Raw genomic sequence first — 16,732 nt, forward strand, 5'->3', positions numbered from 1 at the left:
TCACAAAACTTCCATGGTAAGAGTGTTACAATTTAACATTTTTTAAATTTTTATATTTTATTACTTTTTATTGCATTTTAACAATACACATGTACATATAAATTTCCATGTAACAGAGAAAACACATACATAAAAAAAGAAGAAAAAAAAGCTTCTCAATATTTTACATTGATATAAAATATCACCTCTTTTTTTTTGTCTTTTGTCTTTTTTGTTTTTTTTGTCAACAAATTTCCAACCACATTTTAAAAACAATTTGAAAGGTCCCCAAACTCCATCAAAAATTATGTATTTATCTCTTAATATATAAGTTATCTTTCCATTGTAACATATTTGTTACCATTTCTTTCAGCCATCGTCCTATATTTGGTGTATATATACTTTTCCAATTGAAAGAAATAAGTTGTTTCGCTTGAAGAATACATATATTTATAAATATACACTCCATCTTTTAACTTGATCTCCTTAGGATATAAATGAAATACAAAGATTAAAGGTGTAGGTGGTATGGATCTTTTCTATCATTCCTTTCACATCTTTCCAAAAATTCCTAACTTCTTCACACTCCCATATACAGTGATATAGCGTTCCTTTAAAGTCGCTGCATCTTAAGCAAGTATCTGGGATATTTTCATTATATTTATGCAATACAACTGGAGTTATATAAATCCTCATCAACCATTTATACTGTAGCAGTTTCAGTCGTGTTCATTGTTAGTGATTGAGCTTCCTTGCATGCTTCCATCCAGTCTTCCATCTGAATATCATCCTTAAGATCTGATCCCCAAGCTTCCAATTTACAGTTTGAAGAGTCCTTTGATCCTGACACCAGCATATTATATAATGAAGAAATTAAAGGGGTCATGTGATGAGATTTCAAGTTTTCCTTTCTCTTTGGAGTGTTATAAGCTGATTGTGCATAGATAAGATCCCTGACGTTGCAAAGACTAAAGTCTCAAAACCAAAGATATATTCTTTATCAAATTTAAGACTCTGGCACGTCCCCCTAAAACGACTTCTACGGAGATCTCATCTGTTCTCTTTTTTTCAGTCACTCCTGACACTTTGCTGCATATGGTTTGTGTACGTTGGTCCTAGCAGCACATAAAGCAAAACGTATTCAAATTCTGAATTGTTTACAGCCTAGAGAGCGAGTAAATTGCGCTTCTATATAATCACTAAAAAGCTGTCACTCACTTCAATTTATTGCAATCTCACAATGTTCCGTTATAATCAATGAAGCTCTCTGAACTGCAAATAATATCTTATTTACATCGTGTCTACATGTGGCGTTTAGCATTGAGTGACTTCTGACTGTCTCACGCTGAATCCTTGAGGTGGCAGACTTGGATTATCTATTTATATCTGTATTAATATCTTAATATTATATCTTATATTAACAATTTGCACACACAAGCATTATCCGATCGACTCCTCCCGACCGTGGACGCAAGCTACATTTTCCTGCCTTTTTTAGTTCAGTTTTTCAAGGTTTTCTTGACTTTTCCCCCCTTATGAACAACACATTTTCATACACGATAAAAACTCCTTGTGTTTTCTCCAGGGCTGGGTATTGTGACCAATTCTGCGATTCGATTCGATTCTTATTTTTATGGTTTCGATTCGATTCGATTTAGATTCGATTCGATATCGATTAGCTATCAATATTTCATTTAAAATGTTAGTTTTGCAGACCCATATTTTGATATAAATGCTGGTAACTGAAACTCTCCTACTTAAGTTTTTTACTGAAATACACATCTACATTAATAATAGGGTGCACACAGGGTGAACCGCCTTCTTGATCATGGTGTCTCCCCTGCCAGGTAAGTATATCTATAGATGGTGACACCTTCAGGACGAGAGGTGAATATTCATATCCTCTTACGTGAACCTCGTAAGAATCGATTCGGGGATTTCCCGAATCGATATCGTTGCGTTAAACTGAAGATCGATTAAAATCGGAGAATCGATATTTTTTACCCAGCCCTAGTTTTCTCCATTTGACCGATTTGAGCATCAATAAACAACGCAAAACACAGGCATCTTGAGTTTCTGCTACTGATTCCTATGGAGAAAAAACTACTTCCTGCCCTCCAGCTGCATTTCGCACCACAGCAATGACGTCATCTGCAAACAACCTATAATGTACAGTATTTGAAAAATTATGTATTTTTTTAACATTAAAGCATGTCAACATATTCTGTTACACCAAATACACAAAATAATGATCTTTAAAAAGCATCATATAACCCCTTTAAACCTTTACTATAACAATTTCTTGTCACTTTTTTTTTTTCAAAATAGACAATGGCGGCATATCAAGGGAATTATTTTGTGATTTGAGGATAACATTTCTTATTTGTAAATCCTTAAAGAAATGTTTTGTAGGAATATTGTATGTATTAACTATTTCCTCAAATGACATAATATAGATCTGCTATCTTTTGAATGCCCTTGTCAGCCCAAATCTTGAAACCTGTGTCTAATTCATTGCCTCACAATTTAATATGTTTATCTTTATTTTAAACCTTTTTTTATGCGATTAAAGTAAAGATTGAAGTATTTAATCTAACCATGAGCATTGCAAATGTAAACAAAATTTTTGTTTGTTTTTTTTTCATGTGAAAAAAAAAAGATTTACAGAATGGTGTTGACATCTATTCTATTTATTAATAAGAATATTGTGATTTTCTAATGTGATACTTTGCATTTTATTTGTGATGCATAAGATAATGTTTCATTTCTTTGTATACAGTCTTCTTCGTGAAGCCAAATTACCACAGTGGAGGAGAATAACGTATTATCTACTCTAATCTAATCTAATTAAACATGTTCGCTCACATACGTACAGCAGGGCTATTATATGAGATCTTGATGATATTTGCTGCATCACTGTGAACACAAAAATAACAATTTATTGTTTTGTTTACTCTAGAGTATAGGAGAAAATATTATAAAATTTTAGCAAATACAAGCTCTGCATATAACATATATCAGACCACACCCAAGAGTCTGTTACTATGGAAACCTGTTCTCAATCAATACTCTGTCATCGATTATGATTGGTGGCAGATGGAGGACAAGGGAGGATTCCCCCAGAGATCAAAGACATATTGCTAAAGCTCAGGCTCACACACACACACTAACACACAGTTCAACAACTATTAATTTTGTCAATCACACACAAACACACACACACACATACAGATAGGGTAGCGCTGCTATTTATTGCCGTGATAGATATCAAACAGCTGTCATAGGCGTTGACCACAGGTCTCACTGCAGTTCCTCTTTACATCCATAAATGTTCACTAACTATATCTGTTAAGGTGAATCTCTCAGAAACATGCCCCAGAATTTGTTCACATTTCACCCCAAAATTAAAAGGAAAAAATTCTGAATTGTCCTATATAAAATAAATAAATAAGCATATTTGTCCAATTTTAGGTTCATTAAAAGTGTGTTTAGGACCATTGAAAATATGCCATTTGCTTGTTGATTTCCCTGAAAAGCATAAACATTGTGTGTCTATGAAGGTTTCAAAACATTGTATATTTTTTGAGTGTTCAGGAAATTACACGTCATCTTAATCATTGCTTTCCATTACATTTAAGCATGCATGTATTGAAGTAAAAAAGGTGTTGTTTTATAACAAATCTTATATAATATAGCAACAAATATTATATTATAGTAAATCTTATTTTAATATAGCAATTTTTATTTTATTTTCTATTCAATCTGAGGGAGTTACTAAAGAAATCACAACAATCAAAATAAAACACTTTTTAAAAAGATGAAATATTTGTTTACCTGCATATCATGAGGACTATGGTGACCATTAACCAATGTCAGAGAATCGTGAACATGCACTTAATGTGTTACTTAACATGTGTTACTTAATTATTAATGAATTACTTTAAAATCTAAGAGGGTACTTCAAGTAAATATATTAGGTGAAAGAGGTATGGCTGACAAAAAAAAACAAACAAACACATTTTGGGAATCCCTGCTTTGCATGTAAAGTACTTAATTTTTTTAATCTGATTATGTAATCCAGATTACATGCAATCAGTTACTACCCAGCACTACTAACATATACAAAACCATATCTCCCTGAACTACAGTAGATACTATATTGCAAATATATTTAAAGTTGTATTTATATTTTGTTGCTTTGCTTTGTTGCATGATACACCTGAACTGACATGCTTTGATAAGACAAAGCATCTGTTTCTTTGTTTTTTCTACTATGAAGTCATAGTGCCCAGGTCTGGAGGGAGTCCCTCCCTTTATTGATTGGTCAAGGTTGTCGTCTTTACTTTATTTCTTTCCATTTGAGCTTGGTATTGAATTTATGTAGCCCTTTGCCTCTTTTCTTTGTTACTATCAAGTATGATAATAAGGATAGACAGGCAGCACATACATAAACAAATGCTCTCTCTCTCTCTCTCTCTCTCTCTCTCTCTCTCACACACACACAAGCTTAATCACACCTTAACACACCCATTTATATACACATACACAATGACATCTATTGACTTTCTTCTGAGAAATACAATAGCCCCATCTTTCTCTGGCTGGTTTTGTGAAGACCACAGACGAGCTAATTACAGTCTCTCATTTTCAATTGAGTGAGAAGAGCAGGAGAGGAAGGAGATGGCAGAGAAAACATGCAAAAGGAAAGAAAAAATTGCTATAACAAAAAACAACAAAGAGAAAAGTAAGGGAGAGAATAAATTAGAAGATCACAGTGAGACAATCTGAGACTTATTCAGCGTTCCAAACCGATATCATTTACAACCCCTGACACTTTATATTTGTACAGAATATTATGGAAAGAACACAATGCTCAAGCTATGAAGTCTGACTGTCACTTACTAATACGTACTAATACAAGCACACACAACACACAAGAATGGTAGTGGCGATAGGCAAGAACAACTCAGAATATTTAAAATAATATATATATATATATATATATATATATATATATATATATATATATATATATATAGTATATAATATTAAAAATAATTATAAAAAAAAAATATATATATATATATATATATATATTTTTTTTTTTAATAATTCTTATTTTTAATATTATAGATACCCGTATGATATATATAACAGGTGTATACATTTTTTTTTCCAAAACATATATAATTGTTCATTTAAATGACAGTAAGTGCATTTTGAAGGCTGGGTATGAAAGCAGAGGGGGAAATGGACAGAGCGAGAGAGAGAAAAAGAGGCACAGTTTATCTGCTGCTCTGTTGCATCACCACACAAAGACTTCATTCATTCTCTTTCTAAAAAGAATCACAGAGGCAAACAGAAAACATAAATGCTGATTTCTATTCATAGAGTGGAAGAGGAAAGGGGGCACAACAACTGGTGGCTTAAAGCATTTTTTATTAATGCTTGAGTAACTATAGAAATGTCTTTAAAAGACAAAATGACCAAGTAAATATAGTTAAATATAGAGTGTTATTTGCTTTCATAACACACTTATGGTCTGTTTTAAATATTTTTTAAGTGAACTGTGTAAACATATGTTGGAACTTTAGATTTAATTCCATTACGAAAAATATCAATAAAATAGTGTAATTGTGTCAATTGTGATTCAAGTCTCTGGTGCAGATAGGTGGTTGCTAGGGTGTTCTGTGTGTTGCTAGGTGGTCAGGTGGGCCAAGGCTCCCTGACTCACTGTAAGCCTTCAGGGTTGTACAGTTTGTTTTATCATTTTGCCAGGTGAAATCTTACACATCCGATCACTTAAAGAAATAGAACTGCCAATTTAAGTTATAGTTATTCATGCTACAGATATGGATAAAAGCGATAAAAGTGAGTTGACCAAAATCAATACTCACAGTTTTTGCAGTTTATTTAAATCACAAAAGTATGAGAAATAATAAAAGTAATGCTTACAGTACGTTAGCAAGCGTCACTAATGACCACAATTCTGCATTGACTGCTTGCCTCTCTACTCATGAATACTTCTCCTTCTCTCTCTTCCTGTCTTTCTTTTCCTCTTTGCCTCCTGCATATTAAAACATTTACTTATTCAATTCTCTCTACTTTCCTCCCTCTCTGTCCTTTTTAGATAGAGGACATATTTGCAAGCCAATAAACAATCCTCTGTGTGTGTATGTGTGTTGGGAAAGTGTCAAGTCAGCACAGTCAGGGATGACACCTTGTGATCGGTCAGAGAGACGCGAGCAGCATTCTCAAAGGTGCTACAGGGCGAGAATGGAAAAACTGGGAGAATGCGTTACAACACAACAGACAGGACTGAAATAAAGCAATAGGCCATGAGAAACATGCATTACAGCAATTTTAACATGATTAAAGGGTTTTTTTTACACAACAAGAAGAAATAAATAATAAACTTATGCCAGGAGCACATGCATGAAGTGAGGATCGCTGATCTTCTCACACTACACGACTGTCTGTTGTGTGCATACTACACAACGGGTCAGCAACAGAGGCTCACACACGTTACACAACTTTTCAACAGAAAGAATCACAGGCAATTCTGTATGGTCTACAAACTATATTTCACAACCAAACACATGTGAGAAGTGATACAGGAAAAAATTAAGATCACATGTGAGACAGGAGTTCTCGCGCAAGACTGGATATCTTCCTGCAGTCCACAAGAAGCTTGTGATGCAAGCTGTCTTTATGCTGATTAGCAGCGAAAAAGAAGAATATGAGGGAGAGGATGGTTGCTTCCAGAAGCCATGCTTGCTGATGTTCTGTTGCAAGACTTTCACCTAATAGCTGTTTTTTTTTTCATTTGTGGTTTATAACTCTTGGCAGCGGCTATTTGCACTAAGTTCCAATAGCAATAGACGCTATTTACACTAAGTAAAAATAGTATATTTTATTCCGAGTTTCTATTTACACTTAGTGCAAATAGCCTATCTTGGTGGCAGAGGCTATTTACACTAACTCCACCCACCAATGCGTGATTGGGCTAGTCAACATTACAAAAGACGGTTATCAGTTGGCAGTTCAAGTGGCACAGATGATAAAGCGTGTGTCATACTCCTTTTGACACGATCGACCCGGGTCCGAATCCGCCTTTTGGCAAACTTTTTCTCCCTTTTCAAATTTGAAATCACATCAGAAAAGCATTTCTTTTTAATAAAAATGAAGGAAATAATCAAAAAGTTGAAAATAAAGTGTCGGGTGGGTTTAGGGTGTAGGGAGGGCTTTTGTCCCAATAAGGTGGCATCCATTTCATAATTTGTATTAAAATAAAAATTTACACTCAATAAGTTATTATTGCACTGTTTTATAATGTATTACAATACTGAGGTGGAGATCATTTCCATTATTAGTAGTATAAATAGCAGAAAATCCTGCTATTTTAACATAGTATAAGTAGAATCTATAGCTATTTGCACCTAGCATTTATCAATATTTTCACTTAGTGCAAATAGCTGCTGCCATTTTTAATTAGTGATAGATGCTATTTACACTAAGTGCTAATAACACTGGATTCTATAGTATAGCAGTATATTCTGCTATTTCACAAGTTCACCTGCCCATCCAGTCCTGATGGTTAATGGTAAACGAACTTGGCTTGCTGTCCTTAATGGAGGCTCGAACTCGAGGCTCGGCTTGAGCACCGAGTTCAACTCCCCATTTTGGTACTACCTAGAGGAAGAAAGACAGGAACATAGGTGGAGATGGGGAGGTGGAGGGATGCCGGAAGAATTGACGCTGGGGCGGTGCAATGAGAGCTGCTTAAATAGGCTTGAAATTATGATTGACAGGACTGAATGATTAGGCTCCTCCCGAACCTACATTTGGAACTTCATTTATACTACTTATTGGAAAGTGTCAATTATCTGCACCTCAGTAATGTAGTACATTATAAAACAGTATGCAATACATATTGAGTGTAAATTACAATTATTAACTAGATGCCACCTTATTGGGACAATATAAGCCCTCCCTACACCTACTCTAACCCCACACAATACTTTATTTTCAACTTTTCAATTATTTCCTTATTTTTATTGAAAATAAATGCCTTTCCGATGTGATATGAGATTTGAAAAGGGAGGAAAAAAAGGGGATTCGAACTCGGGTTGATCACAACCTATACCATCTACGCCACTGGAGCTGTTGTTACACGATCATCTTTTGTAGTGTTGACTAGCCCAATCACACATTGGTTGGCTTTGCCAACAAGGTGGGCTATTTGCACTCAGTGTAAATAGACACTCTGTCTTTTTTTAATTCCTATTGGGAAAAAATTTATGAGAATAATACTTCCAAAACCAAGGCCGGTAAAAAAAAGTGGGCGGACACTGTTATAATCTAAAGGGTGGAACAACTATTCCCTCAAGTTATTTAATACATTGTGGCTTGATCAATTAGATTTCAGATAAAAAACAAAACATCTATTTCACGAGCGAAAATCAGGTAAAAGATTGCAGAAAAATGAGAGACATTTCAAGCTCTTTTCCGTACAATGACAATAAATGAGGAATGAACATTCATCAAGCACAACTCTTATGCATATAGTGTATGTCCTCTGAAGATCTGAGTGAGAAACATGCCAAAATGTAAACAGTTATTCACTGAAATAATAAAAAAAAAAAGTTTGACACGTTTTTTATATTATTTTTATTTAATTAACCTTTATTTAACCAGAAAAGACTTTCTGATATTAAAAATTTCTTTCACAGGAGTGTCTTGGCCAAAATGGGCAGCAATACAATCCATTTCATCACAAATTTAAACAACACAAACAAACTAAATCAAACTAAAACAATTACATATGTGTGTGTACATATAAAAAATACTATAGTGCATATATCACATAGACTACCATTATGATCACTTTATAATGCTTTTGTATCAAGCTTTCACTGTAATTGCATCAAAACCAGTGACAAAAAAAAAACAAAATCTCCATTTTGTTCATATAGGTTAGACATGGAAAGATATGACAGTAAGTAAATGATCAGATTTTATTCATTTTTGGGTGAACTGCTCCTTTAAAAGGAAGGCAAAAGAAAAAAAACAGGCTTTGAAAGATATACTGTCAAGTTCCACTTTGTCATTTTTGTTTTCTTCAAGCCTCTAATGGAGAGGTGAGTAGGAAGAGAGGGCTTATCATGTGTCTAACATCCATCCATAACATCCACACCTCAACAGGAAAAAGCGTGGGGAGGGAGTGTACGTTTTTCTGCTCGACTGTCTTAAGGGAAAACTGACTGTTTTACAGCAGCTTATCTGCTTCACTCAGATAAGAGAGCTGAACAGAAGTCTGGTTTATTTTTTTCAGAGAAACATTATCAGAACACATCTATCCTTCCGCATGTTACCCGTCTACACAACCACAATGCAAACACCGTGGCATGACACACTCAACAGAAGTCATAAACAGGTCATGATGCTAAGGCTAAAACAAGTGAGGTGGAGGATCCGTTTGTCTGAAAACAAGCTGACTCTTGTTGCGTCTAGACGAGATCATTCATTTATGCGTCTGTGAACTGCAGGTCATGAAAAAAAGATGCCAGATTCCTCCTGTTTCATTCAGTCTCTCGAGAACTTAATGTGCTAACCTGTCACTTAGCACCTCACAATCAGCTAATCGCTCGGCGTAACATACAGAACTTCTCTTTGTGATCCCACTGCTAAATAAAGCTCTTGTCTCACCACAAACAATAAAAAAAGCTCTTAACGCTTTTATTCTCTTTTTGGTTCCACCTACGTCCATAAAAGATTATACACAATCTTTGAAACCAACTGTAACTGAAAACAAAAGAAAGAGGAAGGTTTATATACCAATCAATATAATACCAGTCAAAATGTGGGGTTTAGTAAGATTCTGTTTTTGTCAAAAGTCTCTTATGTTCACAAAGGCTTCATTTATTTGAAAAAAATATATACATAAACAGTAATATTATGAAATATTACTTCAATTTAAAATAGCTATATATATATATATATATATATATATATATATACACACACACACACACACAGTCATGGCCAAGAATATCGGCACCCTTGGTAAATATGATCAAAGAAGGCTGTGAAAATTAATCTGCATTGTTAATCCTTTTGATCTTTTATTTTAAAAATTTACAAAAATCTAACCTTTCATTGGATAGTAAGAATTTAAAATGGGGGGAAATATCATTATGAAATAAATGTTTTTCTCAAATACACATTGGACACAATTATTGGCACCCCTAGAAATTCTTATGAGTAAAATATCTCTGAAGTATATTCCCATTCATATTCACAATTTTGAGCACACCAGGGTGCTTATACACATGAAATTATCCAGCCTCGGCTTCCTGTTTCACAGAAATATAAATAGGAGGGAAAACAAAGCCCAAATTCCCTTAATCATCCATCACAATGAGAAAAACCAAAGAATATATTTCTGATGTGCAGCAAAAGATAATTGAGCTTCACAAATTAGTGAGGTGACTTTAAGAAAAGAGCTAGAGCAGTGAAAATTCCCATTTCCACCATCAGGGTAATCATTAAGAATTTCCAATCAACATATGTTACAAAACTGCCTGGAAGAGGACGTGCGTCTATATCGTCCTAATGCACGGTGAGGAGGAGAGTTCGAGTGGCTAAAGACTCTCCAAGGACAAAAGCTGGAGAATTTAAGAAAATAGCTGCGTCTCAGGTTCAGAAAACCTTTAAAAAGAAATTGTCAAACAGCACCTACATCACCACATGTTATTTGGGAGGGTTTCAGGAAAAATTCTCCTAGCTCATCCAAAAACAATCTCCAGCATATTCAGTTATCAGACATGACTGGAACTTCTAATGGGACTGGTTTTTATGGTCAGATGACACAAACAAACAAAAGAGCTTTTTAGCAGCAAACACTCAAGATGGGTTTGGTGAACACAGGGATAAAAAGTACCCCATGTGTACAATGAAATATACTGCTGTATTTTTGATGTTGTGGGCCTATATTTCTGCTGGAGGTCCTGCACATCTTGTTTAGACACATGGCATCATGGATTCTATCAAATACCAACAGATAAAAAAATCTGTGACTGGCTCTGTTAGAAATCTTATAATGGGCCATGTTTGGATCTTCCAACCGGACAATAATCCAAACACAAACCTCAAAAACAACACAAAAATGGGTCACTGAGCACTAAACCAAGCTTCTCCTATGGCCATTCCAGTCCTCTGACCTGAACCCTGTAGAAAATGAGTGGAGTGAACTGAAGAGAAGAAGCACAAACATGGAGCTGGGAATCTGAAGAATCTGGAGTGATTCTAGATGAAGGAATGGTCTCTGATCTGTTGTCAGGTGTTCTCTAAACTCATCAGGCATTATAGGAGAACATTTAGAGCTGTTAAACTGGCAAATGGAGGTTTCAAAAAGTATTGAATAAAAGGGTGTCGTTAATTGTGGCCAATGTGTATTAGAGAAAAACCAAGGGTGCCGATATTTTTGACCTTGATTTTATATATATATATATATATATATTGTATTTTTTTTTCCTGTGATGAAAATCTGGATTTTCAGCATCATTACTTAAGTCTTCAGGGTCACATGATCCTTCAGAAATCATTCTAATATGCTGATTTGGTGCTCAAAAAACATTTTATATTATTATCAAAGCTGAAAACTTGTGTGGCTTATTATTGAAACCATTATACAAGTTTTTAAGATTCTTTGATGAATAGAATGAACAGAATTTATTTGAAATAGATTTTTCCTTAAATTTTACATTTCTTTACTGTAATTTTTGATCAATTTAATGAATCCTTGATGAATAAAAGTGTTAATTTCTTTAAAAAAAAAAAAAAAAACACACTGGCCCCAACCTTTCGAACGGTAGTGTACTACATGCAATTAAAATATTTTTTCATGATTAAGACTAAATTCTCAAAGGAGTTTTATATCATTTCTAATCAGGAACCAAATCTTCTAATGGTCACAGTCTGAGCATAAACGGGCTCTATCATCTACATGTTCCTGATATTCGCCTGGTCTGTACAATAACTTTCTAAAGAGGAAGTTTGTAATATTTACAACCTGATTCTTCACAAAGAGGCAGTGACGCAGAAGTCGTACCATCCAACATCCGCCTCTGATGTGGACAAATGTAATTAAGTGTTATCAAAATGTCCACTTCACGCTACACATTAACCTCACTGAGTGCAACTGCACCCCTAGTGCAGCTCATTAGTACTGAATGTACTGAATGACCTCAGCTGAGACTCAATAAGGAATCAAATGAATGACTGCTGCTCTCATAGTCATTCACACTCACTGCTTGAAGCAGCACATAATGCCATGTTTGGCCTATTTTACACTGCATGCATTTGCAGTGGCCCCCCTATTAACAGGTTACTGGATTCACACTGCAGTGCCTACAGAAATAGAGAAATGTACAGAAGATTATTTCCACCATGGAATAAAACAAATTAAAAAAGGCAATTGTGACTTTTTAATCTCATAATTCTTACTTTTTTTCTTACAATTCTGTCTCAAATGTGTTTTACTTTTTTCCTCAAAATTAAAGAATTGCCAGTTATAAGCAATTACCTTTTTAATTTTTTTTTTGTTGTTTTAGTAGCGCTGAGATACTATTATAGTTTTAATTTTTATGAAATGGAATTTATTCTTATATTTTCCATTTTCTTTTTAATTTCAAAATTTTTTAGTAATTTTGTTGTGTTTCATTGTCATTTATTTTTTTATATGTCTATAGTTGTTATTATTATTATTAATAATATTTCAGTTTTAATTATAGTTATTTTAGTACATCAAGGTAAACTAAGTGAAAATGAAAAATGTTTAAAAATAATAATTAAAAAAAAAGGTTTCATTTTTATATATTTTATTTCAGTTAGCATTTATTTTATTTCAAACAATTCAAATGTATATAGTTTTAGTTTTAGGTTTAGTTTAGTTAACCTGAGTGGGTGGAAACAAGCTTGACATTTTCTCACAATTGTTCGATAATACTTTATATCTGGCAATTCTGAGGTTAAATCTGGTTTGTTTCTTGAGGAAAAGGCAGAATTGCATTTAAAAAGCCAGAATTGTATTAGTATTGTAGACAAATAAGCTTCCATTAAAATGGCGTCACTACAGAGTCAAAAGCTGAATATTAGTATGATCCTAGAGGCTATTCTACATTCATATTATAGCAGACATAGTAGTCATCCACAGCAGCCCCATGTACAGACTCACTATTACATCATGCATTACTTCATACTGACTCAATCATGATTCAAAAACATCTGAGGCATAGGGTTAATGTTTTATTGTGCTTAATGTTAATGGATTCCAAATTCTTAATGAATGGTAACGTTTAATGCATGGCATACTAGAAAATAAATCAAGCTACCCTTTGAGTCTTTGTATTCTTGGGATCACATATGGTGAGACATCACTGTTTATACAGAGAAATAAAATCAAGAGTGTATGTGTGTGTTCGCCACAATATATGTCACAGGTGAATAAGGAGTTCACTCATGCACAGCAGTGTAAACCATCTGCTAGGAAACACAATCCAGACAACACAAAGGTGAAATGTGACCAATACTAAATGTTTAATACAATTAAAAATTATATTGCTTTTCCTGGATTCATTCCATTTTTATTGTATTTTCCCATAAATAACAAATTATGAATGAATTATCAATTTCTTTTAGCAGTACAATAGCAAACATATGGCCACAAAATTAGCAGACATGAATAAAAAGCCATTAAACAGTGGGTTTCTACATAATTATCTACAAACAAAAAACACTACTAGATGATTTTTTTCTCTATCATTTCCTTAAAGAGTCATAGCTTTAAATTTCAAAACTTTTTTTAAATGACTACAGTTTCCTAATCTCACCAGAGGCAAGAGTTTTGACTTTCACACACCATAAAAATATTTCCTGCAAACCTCTGAAAGTATCCGAAAGGCCCTTTGAAATCTGATGGCAGGCTTTCTTCAAAACACATGACCTAATATGACAATATATCTCCCCTCTATTCAGTTATGGTCTCTGCACAAACAGACCGCAACAAAGAGAAGGATTAAGACATCACGTTCAAAGCGCCAAATTTTAACCTATTGTCTGCTGTGAATAAAGCGCGACCGTAACTTGACTCTTTAAAGGCTACATGATCCCAGTGTTTTCACAGCACTGTACAAAACATGCTAAAATATATACAGTCATGTAGTTGATCACTAAGAGATAAACAGAAGCTATTACTCAAATTAAATGTTTAAATTCATTACATTACTAGGCTCCAAGCAAATATTGTCTTTGTTAGGTCAAAATGCAATCTAGTTGGTTCTCTCTCTCTCTCTCTCTCTCTCTGTTTAGAAGTCTGTTATTATTAATGTTAGTAATGAAACTTAACACAGGATGCTCAAAACGCACTTAATGAAAAACAAGCAGAGAGGTCGGAAAGCGAGTAAACATCTTCCTATCTTGACCAATGCATATGCGTTTACATAACGGAGAGAACTGGAAAATTAATCTGTGTCACGTACATGAGGGTCTAAGGGGATTGAACAGGACAGGCATGCACTGGGCTTCAAAGAATGGCGATTACACTTTGGCCACAAAAAAATCCACAAGCTGACGCATAACGTGTATTCACAGAACTAATGGTTCCTGACGGAACTATTCCATCTAATTAGAGCCAGGGTTTTCATTCAGGGGCCTGTGGACCCCTGGGGGTCCCTGAAAGTACTTTACGGTGTCCATGGAGAAGATAAGCACATTGTGATGTTTTAATGCTATAGCAAATTTTCACTAAATGTTTTACCAAGAAAATACATTTTTCATATGAGCAGTTGCAGGACTTTGCATTAGTGCTGTATTTTTGGTCTGGATCTTTTAAGTTATTCAAAAATCACAAAAAAATCTCTCTCTATCTTTTCACTTTCTGTGTTAAAGTTATTTAATACCTTTTGTGGGGCTTAAAGTCACATTAAAAGGCTTCATTTTGTAATAAATTAATTAATTTGTTTGTTGCGATTTACTTTAACATTTGAAAAACGTTTGGCTGCCAAATCAGTGTCAGTGTGGCATAACCAACATGCAGGAAGCCCCAAGAAAACTATAAAACAAAAAGAAAAAAAAAAAAAATCATAGTGAATCAATACCAAGTTTTAGGTTGCATAAACTTGTATTCAAGGTACCGGTAGTTTTAACTAAGGATATTTAATTTTTACTAGGTTATACCTTTTGACATTTTTGCAGAAATTAAATATTCTTGTATGAAACAAGGATGAACACAAAAGTGCCATTGCTAAGAACTTTCTTTGAGCTTGGGTTTTAACCTAGATTTAAAAACTAGAGTCAAAATTGGGGCTCCACTTGTTGCTTTCTGTTGACTGCCATTTGAAATGACTTATAAGCAGCATAAGGGGACACTATTCCTCCATCCAGCCATAGTGTAAAATACAGTCTTCCTCTGTTTTTTCACACATCTCTGCTTCACTGCGGTGCGTGTTGCGTTTAAGAATAGGAAATTAGGGATTTCTGTAATTCTGGAAAAGTACTAAAAAATATTTCTTTCGGAGTCTATATGCAATTCAAAAGCTGATGCACAATCACCAGTTATTTAAAGTTTAAACAGAAAAAAAGTTATTGACCGAACAAACCTTGCGTTGGTACAGTCGTTGTATAGCGCTTCGAAATCCTTTCTGGAAATGAGTTTGCAGCGGTTCACTCCGGGCTGGATGGCACCGAGTCCGCGCAACACGCGCACCTGCTCCACGGTGCACACCACCGGGTTTATATCCAAACGCTTGAGTTTCGTGTACACGGTGTGCAGTCCGCCAACAAGGTGCTTCAAGAAAAGGTCGAAGACTTGCGGGAGACAAATAAGCTCCTGTCCATCAACGCTGAAAGAAGCGACTTTCACTCCGTGCACCTCCGCGATTTTGCATTCGTTCGTCGCTGCGCCGCTCGGAAGCGTCGCGTTCAGCGAGTTGGTCGGTCGCGGAGAGTCCGCGGGACTCGAGAAGAACGGGTCGGTTCTGAAGAGTTTATCGGACACCGCAGAAGTCCCAGAGTGAACCGGAAGAGTCGCAGGAACGGCCATAGTGGTCATTACAATTATTATTATTTTCAATATATTCTTTTAGGTCTTCTACTTTCTCATCACTCTCTTTTATATGCCTTCCTCGTTTGAACTGCGTCCACTGAGCAAACCTGGCAGCACCGAGCAGAGCGCCTCTCTTTACCCGTGTGAAAATTCAGATCAGCGGAGCGCTTCTCGGTCCGGTTAACTCCGCCTCTCGCTGGAAGAATGATGCTCCATTTTGCCAACCACATGTGCTCCAATTTATGGGTAAAGACTTCACTGGAGGTCGAGAAATGTCAGCCCTCCTCCTCTATTGAGCCAGTCTTCAGCTTCTCTCAAGCTGTTAAATGTTATATCCCATATCTATATCTGACCGTCAATCGCAAAATCCTTCTGAACATTTTTTTCTTAAATTGTTAGTAAGCAGAGTTTATTTATTTATAGCCAAATTTATTGGGAAATGTTGTTTGCACGGTCTCCTCCCACCAAGGTATAAATAGCATTTTACTTCTATTTACATTTATTGTGAATAGCTTCTTTCACCATTTGAACTTAGAAACGTACACACAGAGATGCTATTAGTTGCTATTTATGCATGGTCATTTATAAAAAAAAAAAAAAAAAAAAATACATTTTGGCACTCCACAGGATCATTTCAGTGCAGTGTTA

At 34.9% G+C, this 16,732-nt stretch overlaps 1 protein-coding gene across 3 annotated transcripts in view; it reads right to left on the reverse strand.

Moving 5' to 3' along the window:
• Positions 1-16,255, reverse strand: part of LOC306873855 (dachshund homolog 1-like) — a 45,282-nt gene extending 29,027 nt beyond the window's left edge. For 2 of the 3 annotated variants that reach the window (XM_079423366.1, XM_079423367.1), the window contains exon 1: positions 15,639-16,229. In XM_079423366.1, coding sequence (XP_079279492.1) covers positions 15,639-16,090 — 452 coding nt within the window. In that variant the 5' untranslated portion in view covers positions 16,091-16,229. Of the gene's footprint in view, positions 1-15,638 lie in introns of all 3 variants that reach the window. The other variant, XM_079423365.1, reaches the window with a different exon arrangement.
• Between the last annotated feature and the right edge of the window lie 477 nt (positions 16,256-16,732).

This window comes from Barbus barbus (genome assembly GCF_936440315.1).
Source record: "Barbus barbus genome assembly, chromosome: 8".
Taxonomy (NCBI): domain Eukaryota; kingdom Metazoa; phylum Chordata; class Actinopteri; order Cypriniformes; family Cyprinidae; genus Barbus; species Barbus barbus.